Consider the following 14,775-nt stretch of genomic DNA (forward strand, 5'->3'; position numbering starts at 1 on the left):
GGGCGCTGGCGACTAGCGCATCGTCGACTGTGAATGCTGCAAAACGTCGTGATGGCAGTCGCGGCCGTAGAGCGGTGGGAATTAGTCCGGAGTGGTCGTGGATGGGGTGCGCGCGACGTGGGCGGGTGGAGTGGTTGCAGCGATGAGGTCGTTGAAACATCAGCAGCCTCTCGTACCGACGACGGGAGGGAGGGCGTGGATTGGGTTTAGCGCCTTGGCGCTCGCTCCACCCATGCACGCTGATGATGGAGCCCTGCATCTCCTGCCAGACACACTGAGGTCGCATCAGCAACCGAGTCAAGCTTGAGGGCCCAGCTTGTCTATAATGTGCGTCAACGACACTGCACATCTCGTCGCGCGGATGCGATATAGCTAGCTACTTTAATCGCTAGTACGTTCAGTCATTCACCGCATTGCTGTCCGCGGCTCGGCGAGCTTGCGGCTGCGGCGGCCAGTAGTCTATCTAGATGCGAGCTGGAGCGCAAGCGCCTTGTCCAATGTCTTTCTCGGATAAGCCTCTACTGCAAGTAGACGCTTTATCAGATGTTCACAGGTCATGCCCATGGGATCATCCGCTGCCACCCCAACAACTCCACATCTCTCCCCAGCTTGGGCCTGACCTCAACGTGCCCACTAGAAGTTGTCCTCCGACCTGAATAGCAGCCCGGTCAGCTGTCGCATTTATCCCTCGATCCTTCATCATGTCTCAGTTGCGGTGACGCATTTCCGTTGATTAGCGCAGGACCCTGTTTTGTGGACGACTGCTTCCAATCGCTCGATGTCACCTCGCGCGCCCGAGCTCCCGCCCTATGAGCGCCCGACCATTGCGCGCAATGCATCCTCACAATCCAAAGTCTCGGTGCCGTCCATATCGCAGTCCAACGAGGCAGACGATGAGCAGAGCCTCTCTTCCGACCAGAGCCTTGACATGGAGTCCCACGACTCGCAGCCCCACTACGAGGGCGAAGACACCCGGTTGACCAGCGACAAGGAGCTCCGCGGCTTTTACATGTATGGATGGGCTGCCGAGGTACTTCACCCCTTCTTTCCTACTATCGTCCCAATCTGCTTCAGGCCTTTGCAAGCTTGTTTCAACATCGCAAAGCTGTGCGCGTGTCTCTCTCGTGATGCTGCTTCTGACGCGCCTCGTCAAGCTCATAAACTACGCGAGCACCAACACTAACCACCCCAGGTCTTTGTTGTTTGCGGTATCGGATCTTTTATACCTGTAACGCTCGAGCAACTCGCGCGCGAGAATGGCGTCTTATTATCCGATCCGTCCACACCGTGCAAAGCCACGAAGCCTACCGTCCATCCAGGCCCATCATTCTCCACCAACGCCGTAGAAGCTCTGTTCAAACCGAATCCTGAAAAGGGACAATGTGTCGTTCATATCCTCGGCATCGAGATCAATACTGCGAGCTTCGCCATGTACACTTTCAGCATATCGGTCCTCATACAAGCTCTGCTGATCATTAGCATGAGCGGCGCAGCGGATCATGGGAGGTTCAGGAAGACCTTCCTCTTATGGTTCGCATTTATTGGAAGCATCGCGACCATGCTTTTCCTACCCGTGGTACCCAAGGTGTATCTGCTAGGCGCAGTGCTGGCAATCATTTCAAACACATGCTTTGGTGCCAGTTTCGTACTATTGAACAGCTTCCTACCGCTAATGGTGCGCTTCCACCCTACAGTCAAGTACGCCGACTCCATCGCCGACGAATCGTACGCAGACGAGGAAGACGAGGCGGAGACAGAAGAGGACGACGAAAGAGGAGGTGAAACTCCGACGCAGGAGAATATAATACGAGGAGCGCAATACGCAAACCAGCTTGGACAAAGAGAAGGCCTTCTTGACGAAGTCGCTGATGCGACAACTGCACTGTTGCCGAGTAACCTTTCAGCCGCCGATCTGACAATTCCGAGGGCAAGAAGCAGGTCCGCTCCTTCAGTGGAACTCGCTCTTGCAACCAAGATCTCATCCTACGGTATCGCGATCGGTTACATCGCTGCTTTGCTTGTACAAACTATCGGTATTCTCATCGTCATCGCGTTCCAATCCTCCAACTTTGGCCTCCGCCTGGTCCTCTTCGTCATCGGCGCGTGGTGGTTTGTCTTCACACTACCGACAGCGCGCTGGCTGCGTCCCCGTCCAGGACCGCCTCTGCATATCGGTGCGCAAACCTCCAACTTTGGCACTGCCCTCGCGTACTTTGCATACTCGTGGAAATCTCTTGGCCGTACAGCGACCCACGCGCGGCATCTCAAGGATGTACTACTCTTCCTCGCAGCGTGGTTCCTACTTTCAGACAGCATTGCCACTGTATCCGGTACAGCAGTGCTCTTCGCAAAGACAACGCTAGGCATGTCGTACGCCATGCTCGCCCTAATAAACGTCATCGCAACAGTCTTCGGCGTTCTGGGCGCCTTCCTGTGGTCACGGCTATCTGCTTTCTTCCACTTGTCGCCAACACAAACAATCCTACTCTGCATCATGCTGTTCGAAGTAATCCCAATATACGGCCTTCTAGGGTATATACCAGCAGTCCAGCGTTTAGGATACCTGGGTTTGCAGCAGCAGTGGGAGATGTACCCTCTAGGTGCAGTCTACGGCTTCGTCCTTGGTGGTCTCAGCAGTTACTGCCGTGCGCTATTCGGCGAGCTCATCCCTCCTGGCTACGAAGCCGCCTTTTACGCCCTATACGCTATCACAGACAAAGGCAGCAGTGTCTTCGGTCCCGCTATTGTAGGCGCCATCACCGATGCTTATGGCGAGATTAGACCGGTAAGTCTGCTCAACACTTTCGAATTCATGCATCATACTAACGTCAACCACAGGCCTTCTGGTTCCTAGCCATCCTGGTCGGCCTCCCCTTCCCCATCATGATGCTCGTCAACGTAGACCGCGGCCGCACCGAAGGCGCCGCCCTCGCCAAAACCCTCGAGGAACTAGCGCGTGCTCAGGATCCTAGCCACATCGACGCCGACGATAATCTGTCGCAGGAGATCAGAGATGACCTCCGTAGCTCGTTTTCCTATCAGCGCTCTTGAGTTTTCGAATTACCTGGATCATGATGCCGTTTGCGTTCTGTCACGTTGCATTGGGATGCTGTTTGCGCAGTCTGGGTAGCTCTGTTGGCTCGCCAGCTGGCCTGGCAGGCTATGTTTCGTGCTTCATGTATTGGTGTCTGCACTGCATTGTAAAGGCGCTTGTCTGCCGTTGGGATCTAACCTCTCATCTCTTGTTCGCTTTTTGGTTCGCATCATTGCGGGTTTGCCAGAGTGGCGTTGGAGGCGTTTTAGCTACGTTCAAAGCACGATGTGAATGATATATACGCAAGTTTTATACACTTTTGTATGTCTTCAAGTAGTTCGTGTCTTGAGCCTGAACTATCTGACTTCACTACATCGTCCTGGTATGCTCACATCTAACATCGTACAACATCGCCTGCACATGGTACCTAAGCATCGTTCACGCCACTCTGACAGCGCAGCAGACCCTCATCCATCGAGGTCGAACATCTCCCTCTGGTCCTCTCTCTCTTGCGGATCAGGAAAATTCTCCTTGATCTCTTTCCACATCTCCGTCACAATCTTCTGCCTCTTCTTTGCCACACGAATGCTCTTCTTCCACTCCTTCTCAATCGCTTCTCGCTCTGATGTTGTGACCTTGCAGAGTTAGCACAAACATGCATAAATCACTCTGAGTACATTGAACCTACCTTCTTCGCCTTTCCCTTCTTCAGTCCATCAAGTCTGGACTCGATCTGCTCTTTCTCCGTCTCAAGAGTGGTAACATTGGCGACAAGATCTGCCGTGCTGAGCGTGGAGTTGAGACTGGACAAGGAGCCACGCAGATTCTTTGCGACTGCGACAAGCGTGGTGGTCTGTGTGCGGAGATTGAGGATGGTTTCGTCCAGAGCGGCGAGTTGTTCAGTGGTGCATGCTTCGGCTGCGTTCTACAAGTGGGTCAGATCTGAGCAGATGTAGGGTAAGAGCAAGGATTGGATCATACCTGTAAAGCGTGGTATACGATTTGCTTGCCTGAGATTGTCAACTGATATGAACTGCAGACAGGCTCAACCAAGCTCACCAGCGGCACGCCCCTCGATTGCTTTCTGTTCGTGGAGATCTTTCAGAACCTTTGCCGCAGACGCTGCCCTGAATCAGTCGTTGTCGGATGAGAGTGAAAGGTCAACGAACCTTTTGTGACCTTGTTGTGTAGATTTGCCGAAACATCGATAGCCGAGTATGGGCGGTTTTGCTTGCCTGCGACCAGTCAGTCTTTGAGTACAGGGTGCAGTGCGATCGTTGGGCTCTCAGATGTGAGGTGAGGTGAGTGACTCACGTAGATACTCCAATACTAGATCTGCGGCCTCGTTGGCTGTGGCCTTCTCTTCTGTCTTCTTGCGGGGCGCCATCATCTGCTCTAGTAGCGATGATAGGGAAAATTGAATGAAGAAGAACAGCTTGCTAGGTGTAAGATGCGCCCGTGTTGGGATGGCGCTAAGTCACGGGCACACTCCAGACGGAAGGAGCCATCCTCGACCCAGGCAGGTGGGGTGAGCATGCTAAGAGCAATGATAGCAAATGACATTGAGACTGTGACCATGCATATACTCATGTAAATACTTGATTCGTTATTGCAAGCGCATTGCCAGCCCGTTAATTAGTACTTCAGCCTCCACGTTCACCAAACTGTGTTGCCCAGTCCTCAAATTCCTTCAGTCCTTGCTTGCTTACAGACGGTCTGATAGTCTGCAGGCTAGCTACAAAGTCCTGATATTGTATCGGTCGTATTTGATCCATCGTCATGGAAAGTAACTTCTCGCCCAGTGAGCGCAAAGGGCCCATTGCAGCGTCTTTCGCGAGCGCTGTTATATCGGAACCAGAGAAACCTGGAAAGAGATTAGTGTTATGATTCAGGTCCTCAATGATCATCACATACCCTCAGTGAGCTTGACCAAACGATCCAGATCGCGGTCACTCAACTCATGTTTCTGATGGCTCAATAGCGTCTGGACTTGTTGCTTCCGGACCCAATCTTCGGGCAGTGGGATATATTGCCTTCTTACAAATCTTCGTCTTGCTGCTTCATCGATCGCCCACGGCAGATTTGTTGCTGCGAGGACGAGAACCCTAGTTGCATCGCCCCTCTCTTTGTCCTTGTCCGTGACCGCGCTCCCGGCAGCTGCCTTTTGCAGATCGGACCACTGAATAAGGAACTCAGTTTTGATGCGTCGCGATGCTTCGTGCTCGCCGGATCCCGAACGCGACGAGAGGAGTGAGTCGATCTCGTCGACGAAGATGATTGATGGCGCCAGCATCTTTGCAAGCTGGAAAAGGGCGCGAACAAGCTTTTCTGACTCGCCCAGAAACTTCGACGTCAGACTACTAGCTGATATGGCGAAGAAAGTAGACTTTGACTCTGTAGCAACTGCCCTGGCCAACATCGTCTTTCCAGTTCCAGGGGGTCCAAACAAGAGCATGCCGCGTGCAGGTTCTCGCAGACCCATAAACAAGTCAGGCCTCAAGAACGGGTACACTACCGTCTCTTTCAGGGCGGATTTCGCAACTTCAAGTCCTGATACGTCGCTCCAGTGTACCTCATCTCCCTGTATCACGATCTCGTTTAATATCTGCTGTGCTGCTTGCTTATCGACGCCCCGTGGCAAATTCTTCATGATCTCATCCGTTTTGCGCTTCCATTCATCCGTCTCTTCTGGCTCCAGTTCCGCCTCAGAACTATCCGCACCTGGGGTATCTGGTAGTTCTGCACGCATCGAATTGCCTCTAGCCCTGCCCTTCCGCACTGGAGGTGGCCTCTGCTTGAGCAAATCTCCGTCCTCTTCCAGTGATAAAGACTCAGGTGAGTCCTCCTGCTCTGAACTGCTTCGCGCTTGTGTGTCATTGCTCTTGGGTTTCGGTACAAGTCTCCTTGTCGTCGGATCCCACATCACTCCACCTCGCTCGCCCCCAGTGTCGCCGTACGAATGGGCTGCAGCAGACGCGGCAAGAGATCGAGGGTCCGGTGTGGGCTTGGGATACTCCTTTCGGTAAGATGGTAATGGTGTACTGGGCCCTTGCGCGTTGTTCAGTCGACTCAAACCCACAGACTTTCGGGGTATTGCTGGCGCTGTTCGCTCGTTTGTAGCAGGTTTGACCGGCCCCGGATCAGTCTCACCACCAGGTGGTGGAACCGCATATGCGGTTGATGCTGACCCCTCGCCAGCTCTAAAGTAGAACGGTGCTTGTGCAGGCGGCGGTTGTGCTTCGGGTTTCGGAAAATAAGCACTCGGTCTCTCAGCAGCCGGCTTGTCGAGGGATGAGCGGGCGGAGGGTGTAAGAGAACTGGTCGATGGGTTCGGGGCCCCTAATGTTGGCCGAGTGGAGGATGCTGTGGCTTTGACACTCCACGCTTGGGTAGCTGCCTTTGAAGCATCCGGGCGACTTCTCAACGTGTTGGGCAACTTCGCCGAAGATGGCTTGCTCTCTCTCCCGGGTCTCAGTGTCCGTAGCATTCTGCCACTCTTCTCCGGGGATGGGGTACGTGTCTTTTTATCTCCTACTGGTCCTGGGGATAGCGTCGATGCGCTTCGAGTCTGGGTCAAGCTGTTGTCCCGTATGGAGCCAGTACCGGAGCTCTTCCGTGGCGCCATCGCCGGACGGTATGGCAATGCCGGCGGTCTTGAGAGATCTGTGTACTCTATGGGTGGTATAGATCCGGCTCCGAGCCATGATGTAGATGCGCTTGGATCGTTTTGCGATAGGGGCACGCCGTGGGGTGGTGGTGTGGGTGCATCGTTGTCTGACGAGAGCGAGGCAAGGCTCTCTTTCGACTCCTTGCGACTCTTTTTCAGCGCCTCCAACAGATCCACGCGCTCTTTACATTGCAGCTCCAACTGGCGTAGCGATTCGATCAGTGCCCTCTCTGTTTCGGACGCGGGGCGGTAGGTCGAGGGGTTGCGACGGGCGTTGTGGTAGTAGATGTGGTCAAGGGCGGTTTTCCATGATCGCAGCGCTTCTTTCTCGTTGTTCTATATGTCTCTCTGTCAGTGATGCTGGGCACATGCGACACTTGGGGGGTGGTTGGGCACTGACCTGGCCCTCAAAGTAGACTGCAGTCGAGCAGGCTAGGAAAGCCTCGTCGTAGGCTTTCTGCGTCGTGTTGGCGCGCATAGCGGAAAACATGTATATGATGCGCCCAATTCACGCGGGGGGTGGCGTGGAGGACAGAATAGGTGTCTCGCGTCCAGTCTCGGGCTCGTGTTTGTAGATTCGTCGCCGGTCTTAGTTCGCGCGGGTGTGTGACGTAGGTAGCTGCGTTTTGCAACCGCGAAGGCTGAGCAGCGACGACCATGGAAGACGACTTTGTCCTCACGCATTCATGCATCCTCTACGCAACTCGGCACGCTCTCTCTCGCGCTATTACATCAGATCACAAGGTAATACTGTCAACCCAGGATACGCGTGCTCACACAGCCACGAGGAAGGCGCATGTGCAAGTGGGGCTGCTATTCGCGCCCGGCTGTTATCGATTACGCACCTTGTTTGGGCTGAAGAGCGAAAATGTTCTTGGGTCTTGAGTGACGCCGACATTGAATTTGCTATATGATACAAGAATGCGCATGCCGTCGTGTGCTCGCATAACCAAGCATCCAGTACGCCGCCAGATCGGCTTCCACAAAAGCCTCTATGACTATACAATGGCAGTGAAGAAGCGTCGCGACGCAGCCCTATGCTCCTCCAGCGCGCCACACAATGCTAGACCTTGCCTTGGATGCCCAATACTGCCATGGTCGCTACTCTCCGCGACACTGCGTGTATATCGTTCCGTGGGTAGTGCGCATATCGCGGAATCAGAGGGCTCTCGTAATGGTTCAAAAGAAGATCAGTCAAATAGTCGTCTCTCTGTTATATGGCCGTTGATGAGTTGGTGCTCCTCCGAATGAAGAAAGCCTTGGCCATCTCGTATGCGGACCTATGCAGTGTCAGATCAATACCGGTTGCGGTGTCCAAGCTCAAAACTTACCAGCAAATTGCCGTGCTTGGCATGGTGGTGATGATTCGGGGTTTCAGACCACGGAAGTATCCCCTGTATCCTTCCCTTTGATGGATAATTTTGGCTGCCTGGATTAGGCCGGAGACGTTCTTCAATTCTGCGTCTCGAGCATTGCCGCGTGTTTGTAATAGCGTCTTGATGACATCGAGGGGAGTTGTGAGCCCCGCTGCAAATCCTCCGGCGATACCTCCGGCGAAGCAGTGCGTATAGGGGTCGTAGCGGCCGGTCGGGTTCATGACCTTGGACATCGATTCGTAGGCCATGAATTGAAGTGCGGTGAATGGCACCGTCATACACAGTGTAGTGGGGTATGAGACGTAGAATGCGCCCACGCCCTCAGTGCGGAGAACCTCTCGGGCGCATTGGGGAACGGACTTGTAGACGGAACCGTGCATTTGCATGCGTTGTTTTATGACTGCGAGATTCAGTAGGCGCGGAGCGAGGTCGTGGTGCGCGTCTTACCGTCAAAGGGATTCATCAGCGCATCACTGGAGATGGTGGCCGCGGCACCGCTAGCAGCTGTTGATGGTCAGTAGCTGCTCCCGCATTTGTAGTCGTGGTATTGCGCACCTGCCGCGAGGGGATGGTGTTCGTGGCTCTCTCCCTCATTGCCACCGAGGGCGTGCTTTGTAGCTTCGTAGGATGCAAAATAGACGGCATGCGCGGGACCTGCATTGTGTCAGTTCTCCTTGCCGGTCTTGCTTGTCTGACACTACCCACCTGCGCCCATTACCACGCTCGAGAGTCCCCTCCACAATGACCAGAAGCCCTCCGCCCTGGATATAGTGACCATGGCGTTCGAGATACCGCTGTACATGGCGCTCGGCGACGGGTTGACGATCTGCATGCGGGTCTGTCCGGAGTCAGCGCGCTGTCGGCAGTGCATGGAGAGCTTGATGGGAAGCTGCGTACCTTGAGCAAGTCGACGGGGTACATCACCGAGTGTTCCTATCGTCGGGTCAGTCGGGATTTATACACGGCGGCGACCTCGGAGACGTACCGCAACACCTGCGAATGCGCCCGCAAGCATGTTGGCGGTGAGGGAGAAGTTGGGCGGGAGCGCTTCATAACTGGCGCGCAAGTCAGCGACGGGTGTCTCTCATTTGCGGCGGTGCAATGGAGCTGTACTCGTGTTCTTCTTCGATAGGAACTGATGGCCGATCATTGGGGGCCATAAGTCGGCCGGCTACTGGCGCCGCGGATTCCAGCTTTGCGACTTGAGAGGGTTTTTGTTTTTGGGGTGGACGTAGAGCCTCCGCGCGTCGATGCAGAGGGGCGACTGTGGTGAGTGGGCAATGGTCTGAAATTGAAGTTGTTACTTTTGTTTGCAACTAACGGAAGCGCGAGATGACTTCAGCCGAACGCCGAGACGTCAGACCTAAATTCCGCCCGCGACTAGGTACTCTCGCTGAGTCGCTGCTATCTGCCCTACGTACCCATGCCTCCACCAGCGATGCCGGAGCTTCCATGGCAAACCTGCGCATGCGCATGCCACTTCATCTGCCAGCGAAGTTTTCATCCTGAGCCTGTTTGCCATGGCGGACGGCACATTTTCGCGACGCCCTACCCAAATGCCCCGTAAATCGGTGACAGGTGCCCGCGGAGATCAAGTACATCATCAACGCGATAGCTAGACTCGGCCAAGGTGCCTCGGATGTGGGAGGGGGAAGGTGCTTGGTATATCTTATCAGATCATCTCCGCCCGCACCTCGAGCCCGCCACACACGTCTGGTCCGCTGCCACTCGTCTACACGTTGTTCGCAAAGCTTGAATTTGCTCACGATACCCCGCAAAGTCGGCAAGTCTCGATTAGCGCATCCAGACTCGCATGCTGAATAATGTCCGATCTTGGGATGGTTTGCATAGTGCATGCCCGAGCTTCACCTGCAAAGCTCGCTAGGTGCACTGAGCACAGTGTTTGATAACAAATGGATAACCAGCGAACTTTCGTCTCCACTCCGCCTTGCAAGCTGAATAATAGGGCAAGTCTACACACGGAAGTTTGGACACCCGGAGCTATTTTTCGTAGATAGCTCACGGTGCCTTGGTCCGAGGCTATCCCATCCAGATTCGAGCAGAATGAGCAGCTATCGTATAGCCGGCAGCTGATCGTACAAGTACAATGAACGCGCGGTCTTCATGTGCTGCAACAAGCAATGCTATCCAGCCCCTCTGCCATGCCACGTTACGAGATGCCACGTCCGTGACCAGCTGGCGATGCCGTGATCCGGGATACCGGAGGTCCTTATATCTTGTTTGCGCATCAACACTCGCACCGCTTGTACCACCGGGGAAAGCTGACTACGTCCCTGATGTTAGATACACCAGCGAGGTAGCACAGGAGTCGATCGAACCCTAGACCAAAGCCTCCATGCGGTACACTGCCGTATCGGCGGAGATCCACATACCACTGCAGGGAGCCGTCTGATGCGTCGGTAGTGCTGTCCGGCGCTTGTTGAAGACCGTGTTCGTCCATGGACTGCAAGAGTTCTGCTAGTCGATGCTCACGCATAGAGCCCCCAACCAGTTCACAGATCTCAGGTATAAGGAGATCGAAGCATGCGACGGTCGAGGCGGCCGGGTTGTCAGCTGTCGGGTCATTTGACGGCGCCATGTAAAAAGGCTTGATGTTACGTGGGTAATCAGTGATGAATACGGGTCCACCGCGTCCCAAGCTCTCAGCCAAGAATCGTTCGTGCTCGGTCTGGAGACCATCTTCATGACCAGGTGCATACTCAAAATCCGCCTTGCCCTGAGCCACTGCGTCTTTAAGGTGCTGTATTGCGGCCGCATAGGTGGTTCGAGGCCATGGCCCCGCTACCAGCCCTTGCCACCGTTGTGCGAGGACAGTGTGCGACACGGATGTGCTCTCTTGGTCCTGGTCTCGTGCTCGTGCCTCGAGAAGTTCTTGACCTACAACCGACTCTTGTAATTTCAACGCAACGGAACGCAGCATATTTTCCACAACATCCATGACGACATTCACATCCTCTGTGAAAGCTAATTCAGCTTCCAGCATGTAGAACTCGCTAAGATGACGGGCTGTATCACTCTTCTCGGCTCGGAATGTTGGAGACAAGGCCCAGACCTTGTTTACTGACTGAGCTAAAGCCTCTAGGTGAAGCTGACTGGAGACCGTCAGATACTTGGGGGAACCGAAAAACATGTCTTCTTGCTTTTTGACCTGATTCGAAGAGCTTTTGTCTGCTGAAGAAGGTGCTCCAGGCGCCACAGTGAACACCTCTCCTGCGCCCTCGCAATCGGAGGAGGTGATGATTGGTGGATGGCACTGAATGAAATCATGTTCCGCAAAGTAGTTGGTCACTTGTGCAGTGACTAGCGATCTCAGCCGCAAGAGAAGCGAGTTAATTGGTAGTCGACTTCGGAGATGTGGGAGTGTGCGCAAAAATTCGGGCGTTTGGTATTTCTTCTGGATTGGGTAGGTCTGGAATTAAGATTCAAATCAGACATCGGGCAGGACTCCGAGGCTCACTCATGTTGACTTACTGTGGCATCATTCTCTCCCAATATTCGCACGTGGTTGACTTGAAGTTCATGGGATTGGCCTTGGCCTGGTGAGGGTGTCCACTTTCCCGTGACTGTCACTGCAGTGCCCGTAGAGAGTCTGATAGTACAGCATGTCAGTACTTACAGAGTGTTCTAAAGGGAGCTACTAACCCTTCTGCTAGTTGAGGAGGCAGGACGGCCTGGACTGTTTGCAAAGTCGAGCCGTCGCCTATAGCAGCGAATGCGATGCGTTTTTGCTTGCGCACCGTCCGTACATAGCCGTTTATCGTTAGTGCCTCGTTGTCCTGTGCACTCTGCTGAGACGAACTGGCCGATTGAGTTGGCCTTAGCAGCTCAGCAATAGTGTTTGGACAGAAGGTGGAACTGCAGCGGGGACGGCATAGTGATAGTGCATGTGCGCAAGGTAGAGCGGTTCCCCGGTTTCGGAATAGGTGCTGGGGACGGACAACGCTCCTCCGAACAGGCAGGAGCCAATTCATTTACGCGTCGGCAAATTTCGATCGGCCAGGAGCTGCGCAGTGTAGCGTAGAAACAGCACTCTCTATCACACGTGCGGGTTGATGTCTGCGAAACCTTGGAAAAAAACGAAGGACGCTTGGACCCCACGCTAGGATCGCGAAGGCCTCGCCCGTGCCGTTCCTGTGGCTCGTTGATCTCGACTGTAACACTTCAGCCATGGCTGAAACATCATGTGCTGCAAGGACCGACCATGTCCTTTCACGAGATTTGAGGCCCATGAGCATAGCGCCGATGGCCTTAGGAGCCTGTGGACTTGGTGTTCTTCTTGGTCGTTCCCTTGACCATCATTGGGTGGGTCAGCTTCCTCCTCCCCTCCACCGCCAGTAAGCACACCAAGACACAAACGCCACGCCCCACCAAGCTCGACGGCCGTTTGTACAACCTTTACCGTCTGCCAGGATACTTCCAGGCAAGGACCCGTCATCAAAGTGGCGGAAATGCTCGCTAGATGGACGTTTTCGTGCCACCTCCGCTGGCGGTGAGGAAGACGCCTCGTAGAACGCCATGCATTCCAGCAGAGTACCATTACCCTGCATCCGGATCTTAGTGCCGACGCTATTACTGCGACGCTATATCGTGCAGGATCTTGGTTAGCAGCTGTCATCATCGGCTTGCTCAACGCCGCCAGATCTTTCTAAACCGCTTTTAACTATTTGCAGATCGCTTCAAGGCCTGGACGATCGATCCAGCCACACATCCCTGCTCCAACACACTAGGAACCCGACACGGCACTTGGTGGCTTAAGGTGCCTGGCAGCTATGTGGGTGCACGGCATGGCCCCCAGGACCAGGATGAACTTTTGCAATCACAAGGCGCGGCTGCTACCGGCCATTCGACATCTGTGTCTTCCCTAGACTGCTCGGGCACACGACTCATGGCTCCATCTTTCCTGCAGGTCTGCGCTACGGCTGGTGTAGATGCTACCCGCGATGACTGCATGCACAGGGGAAGGCTTGATTCCCGCAGTGGACTACCGTTTTGGTAGCTGGCGCAGTGGAAATACGCCAGCTTAGTCTCCGGGGTCCATCTGGAACCATTATTTAGCTGCGTTATCACACGCCCTTGAGTAGCTGCTCAAGTGATATACTACCCTCTCGCCCGTTGGGTCACAGACTCGCTTTCGCTACTGTCAACCCTCGTTCCTCTCACGCTGTTCCACACTGCAGTCAACTACACCTTCATCATACGTCCATTCACACAAGCAGTCTACAGGAACCCCCTCACAGTACTTTACTACCATGCCGCCATCAAGACCAAAGCCGTCAGAAATAGCAGCCGAAGCAAAACGCGTATGGATGCCGCATATCTGGAAGCATTACATCCGAGACTCCAAAACCTCATACCTGTACCCAGACTCCTCGCAAATAAGGATCAACGTGGACAAGCGATCATCACAACGCACGAGAGTAGCAGTCATGGAAGGCGACCCCGTGAACTACGCTTTGGGCTGGTACCAAAGTGCTGTCAACGCAGACCCAGAGTGCAAGCGGATACCAGTGATCAACGTAGCAAACGAGAAGCGCGCTGGAGGTGACTGGGAATCTGGGCTCATGGCACCAGAGGAATGCTTCGCGCGGAGAAGCAACCTCGTGCATGCCCTGACAATGCCCTGGAACGCGCAATTGGGCCGAGAAGAAAACTATTACCCAATACCACAGACAGGCGGCATCTACTCCCCTGAAGTCTGTACGTTGGCATGCTAGTAACGATCGTCACGAGGCACAAGTCACTAACGGGCCGCAGTTGTTTTCCGAGCAGGCCCAGATCAAGACTATGCAACTTTCACAGACATAGCGTCCTTACCTGTGATATCCGTTGCACCCGTGCGGCGTCCCAAGCTTGACGAGAGCGGCTGCAAGTATTCGTTTGCACAAGAGAAGGAGCTCATGAAGGAGAAAATGCGGGCAGTACTGCGAATCGCTTCCTACTGCGGGCACAGGAACTTGGTATTGGGCGCTTTTGGACTAGGGCCTATATTCCGAAACCCGGCACAGGAGGTAGCCCGAATGTGGAGGAAACTACTCTTCGAAGAGGAGGAGTTCCATGGCGCATTCCAGGATGTCGTGTTTGCCATCGACAGTAGTATGGTTGGGTCGCCGAGCAAAGGGTGCGCGTCCGATGTGGAGATTTTTAGGCGCGAGTTCGACCCTGCGACTATTTGGCCGACAAAGTGGTGACCAACTGCCACTACGACGGCATCGAGGATGTAAGCAAACGGACCTCAGTAACAAAATCTTCGGATCAGCATTGGGTAGCTTTTGGGTAGCATGGGACATGATCACGAAGCCTACGAACAAAAGCACACGAACCGAAAGGCACACACACACACACGCACACACGTACACACGTACACACGGAGGCAGGATCCTTCGGCGACGCACCAACCCGATGGAGGGGTAAAATAAGCCACTTGACCCGGATGAAGTCATGGAAATGGTGGGGTGGGGGTCTTCTGTATGCATAGATAACCGAGAAAAAGCTCAGATCTCGCCGACCCGACGAGTCGAACCAGGTGGCGCGCTGCTGCTACTGCCGCTCGATTCTGCGGCTAAAACCTGCACGTCTTAGTAGCCAATCAGTATTAATCAACAATATTGGGTAACATGCTGTCCTGCGGCAAGACATTTGTCATGCTCCTTGCACTTTGCTGTTTTGGTGCGTGCAGG

The 14,775-nt window shown here is 54.3% G+C and overlaps 5 protein-coding genes across 5 annotated transcripts; 2 read left to right on the forward strand and 3 right to left on the reverse strand.

Moving 5' to 3' along the window:
• Nucleotides 1-778: 778 nt before the first annotated feature.
• J4E86_003230 (uncharacterized protein) lies at nt 779-3,051 on the forward strand (the record flags this gene model as incomplete). Its single annotated transcript, XM_051443786.1, has 3 exons — nt 779-1,030; nt 1,193-2,785; nt 2,839-3,051. The coding sequence occupies 3 exons, from the start codon at nt 779-781 to the stop codon at nt 3,049-3,051; spliced, it is 2,058 nt and encodes a 685-aa protein (XP_051305281.1).
• Nucleotides 3,052-3,501: 450 nt separating this feature from the next.
• On the reverse strand, nt 3,502-4,424 carry J4E86_003231 (uncharacterized protein; the record flags this gene model as incomplete). The annotated part of the gene is made up of 6 exons (XM_051443787.1): nt 3,502-3,669; nt 3,723-3,959; nt 4,016-4,044; nt 4,094-4,156; nt 4,204-4,269; nt 4,349-4,424. The coding sequence occupies 6 exons, from the start codon at nt 4,422-4,424 to the stop codon at nt 3,502-3,504; spliced, it is 639 nt and encodes a 212-aa protein (XP_051305282.1).
• A 253-nt stretch (nt 4,425-4,677) lies between these two features.
• On the reverse strand, nt 4,678-7,179 carry J4E86_003232 (uncharacterized protein; the record flags this gene model as incomplete). Its single annotated transcript, XM_051443788.1, has 3 exons — nt 4,678-4,898; nt 4,949-7,037; nt 7,102-7,179. The coding sequence occupies 3 exons, from the start codon at nt 7,177-7,179 to the stop codon at nt 4,678-4,680; spliced, it is 2,388 nt and encodes a 795-aa protein (XP_051305283.1).
• A 735-nt stretch (nt 7,180-7,914) lies between these two features.
• J4E86_003233 (uncharacterized protein) lies at nt 7,915-12,069 on the reverse strand (the record flags this gene model as incomplete). The annotated part of the gene is made up of 10 exons (XM_051443789.1): nt 7,915-7,981; nt 8,033-8,477; nt 8,525-8,581; nt 8,633-8,731; nt 8,783-8,915; nt 8,975-9,010; nt 9,063-9,132; nt 10,471-11,507; nt 11,570-11,687; nt 11,741-12,069. The coding sequence occupies 10 exons, from the start codon at nt 12,067-12,069 to the stop codon at nt 7,915-7,917; spliced, it is 2,391 nt and encodes a 796-aa protein (XP_051305284.1).
• Nucleotides 12,070-13,347: 1,278 nt separating this feature from the next.
• Nucleotides 13,348-14,286, forward strand: J4E86_003234 (uncharacterized protein; the record flags this gene model as incomplete). Its single annotated transcript, XM_051443790.1, has 2 exons — nt 13,348-13,795; nt 13,853-14,286. The coding sequence occupies 2 exons, from the start codon at nt 13,348-13,350 to the stop codon at nt 14,284-14,286; spliced, it is 882 nt and encodes a 293-aa protein (XP_051305285.1).
• Nucleotides 14,287-14,775: the final 489 nt, after the last annotated feature.

Source organism: Alternaria arbusti, assembly GCF_024043155.1.
Source record: "Alternaria arbusti strain BMP 1465 chromosome Unknown scaffold_3, whole genome shotgun sequence".
Taxonomy (NCBI): Eukaryota; Fungi; Ascomycota; class Dothideomycetes; order Pleosporales; family Pleosporaceae; genus Alternaria; species Alternaria arbusti.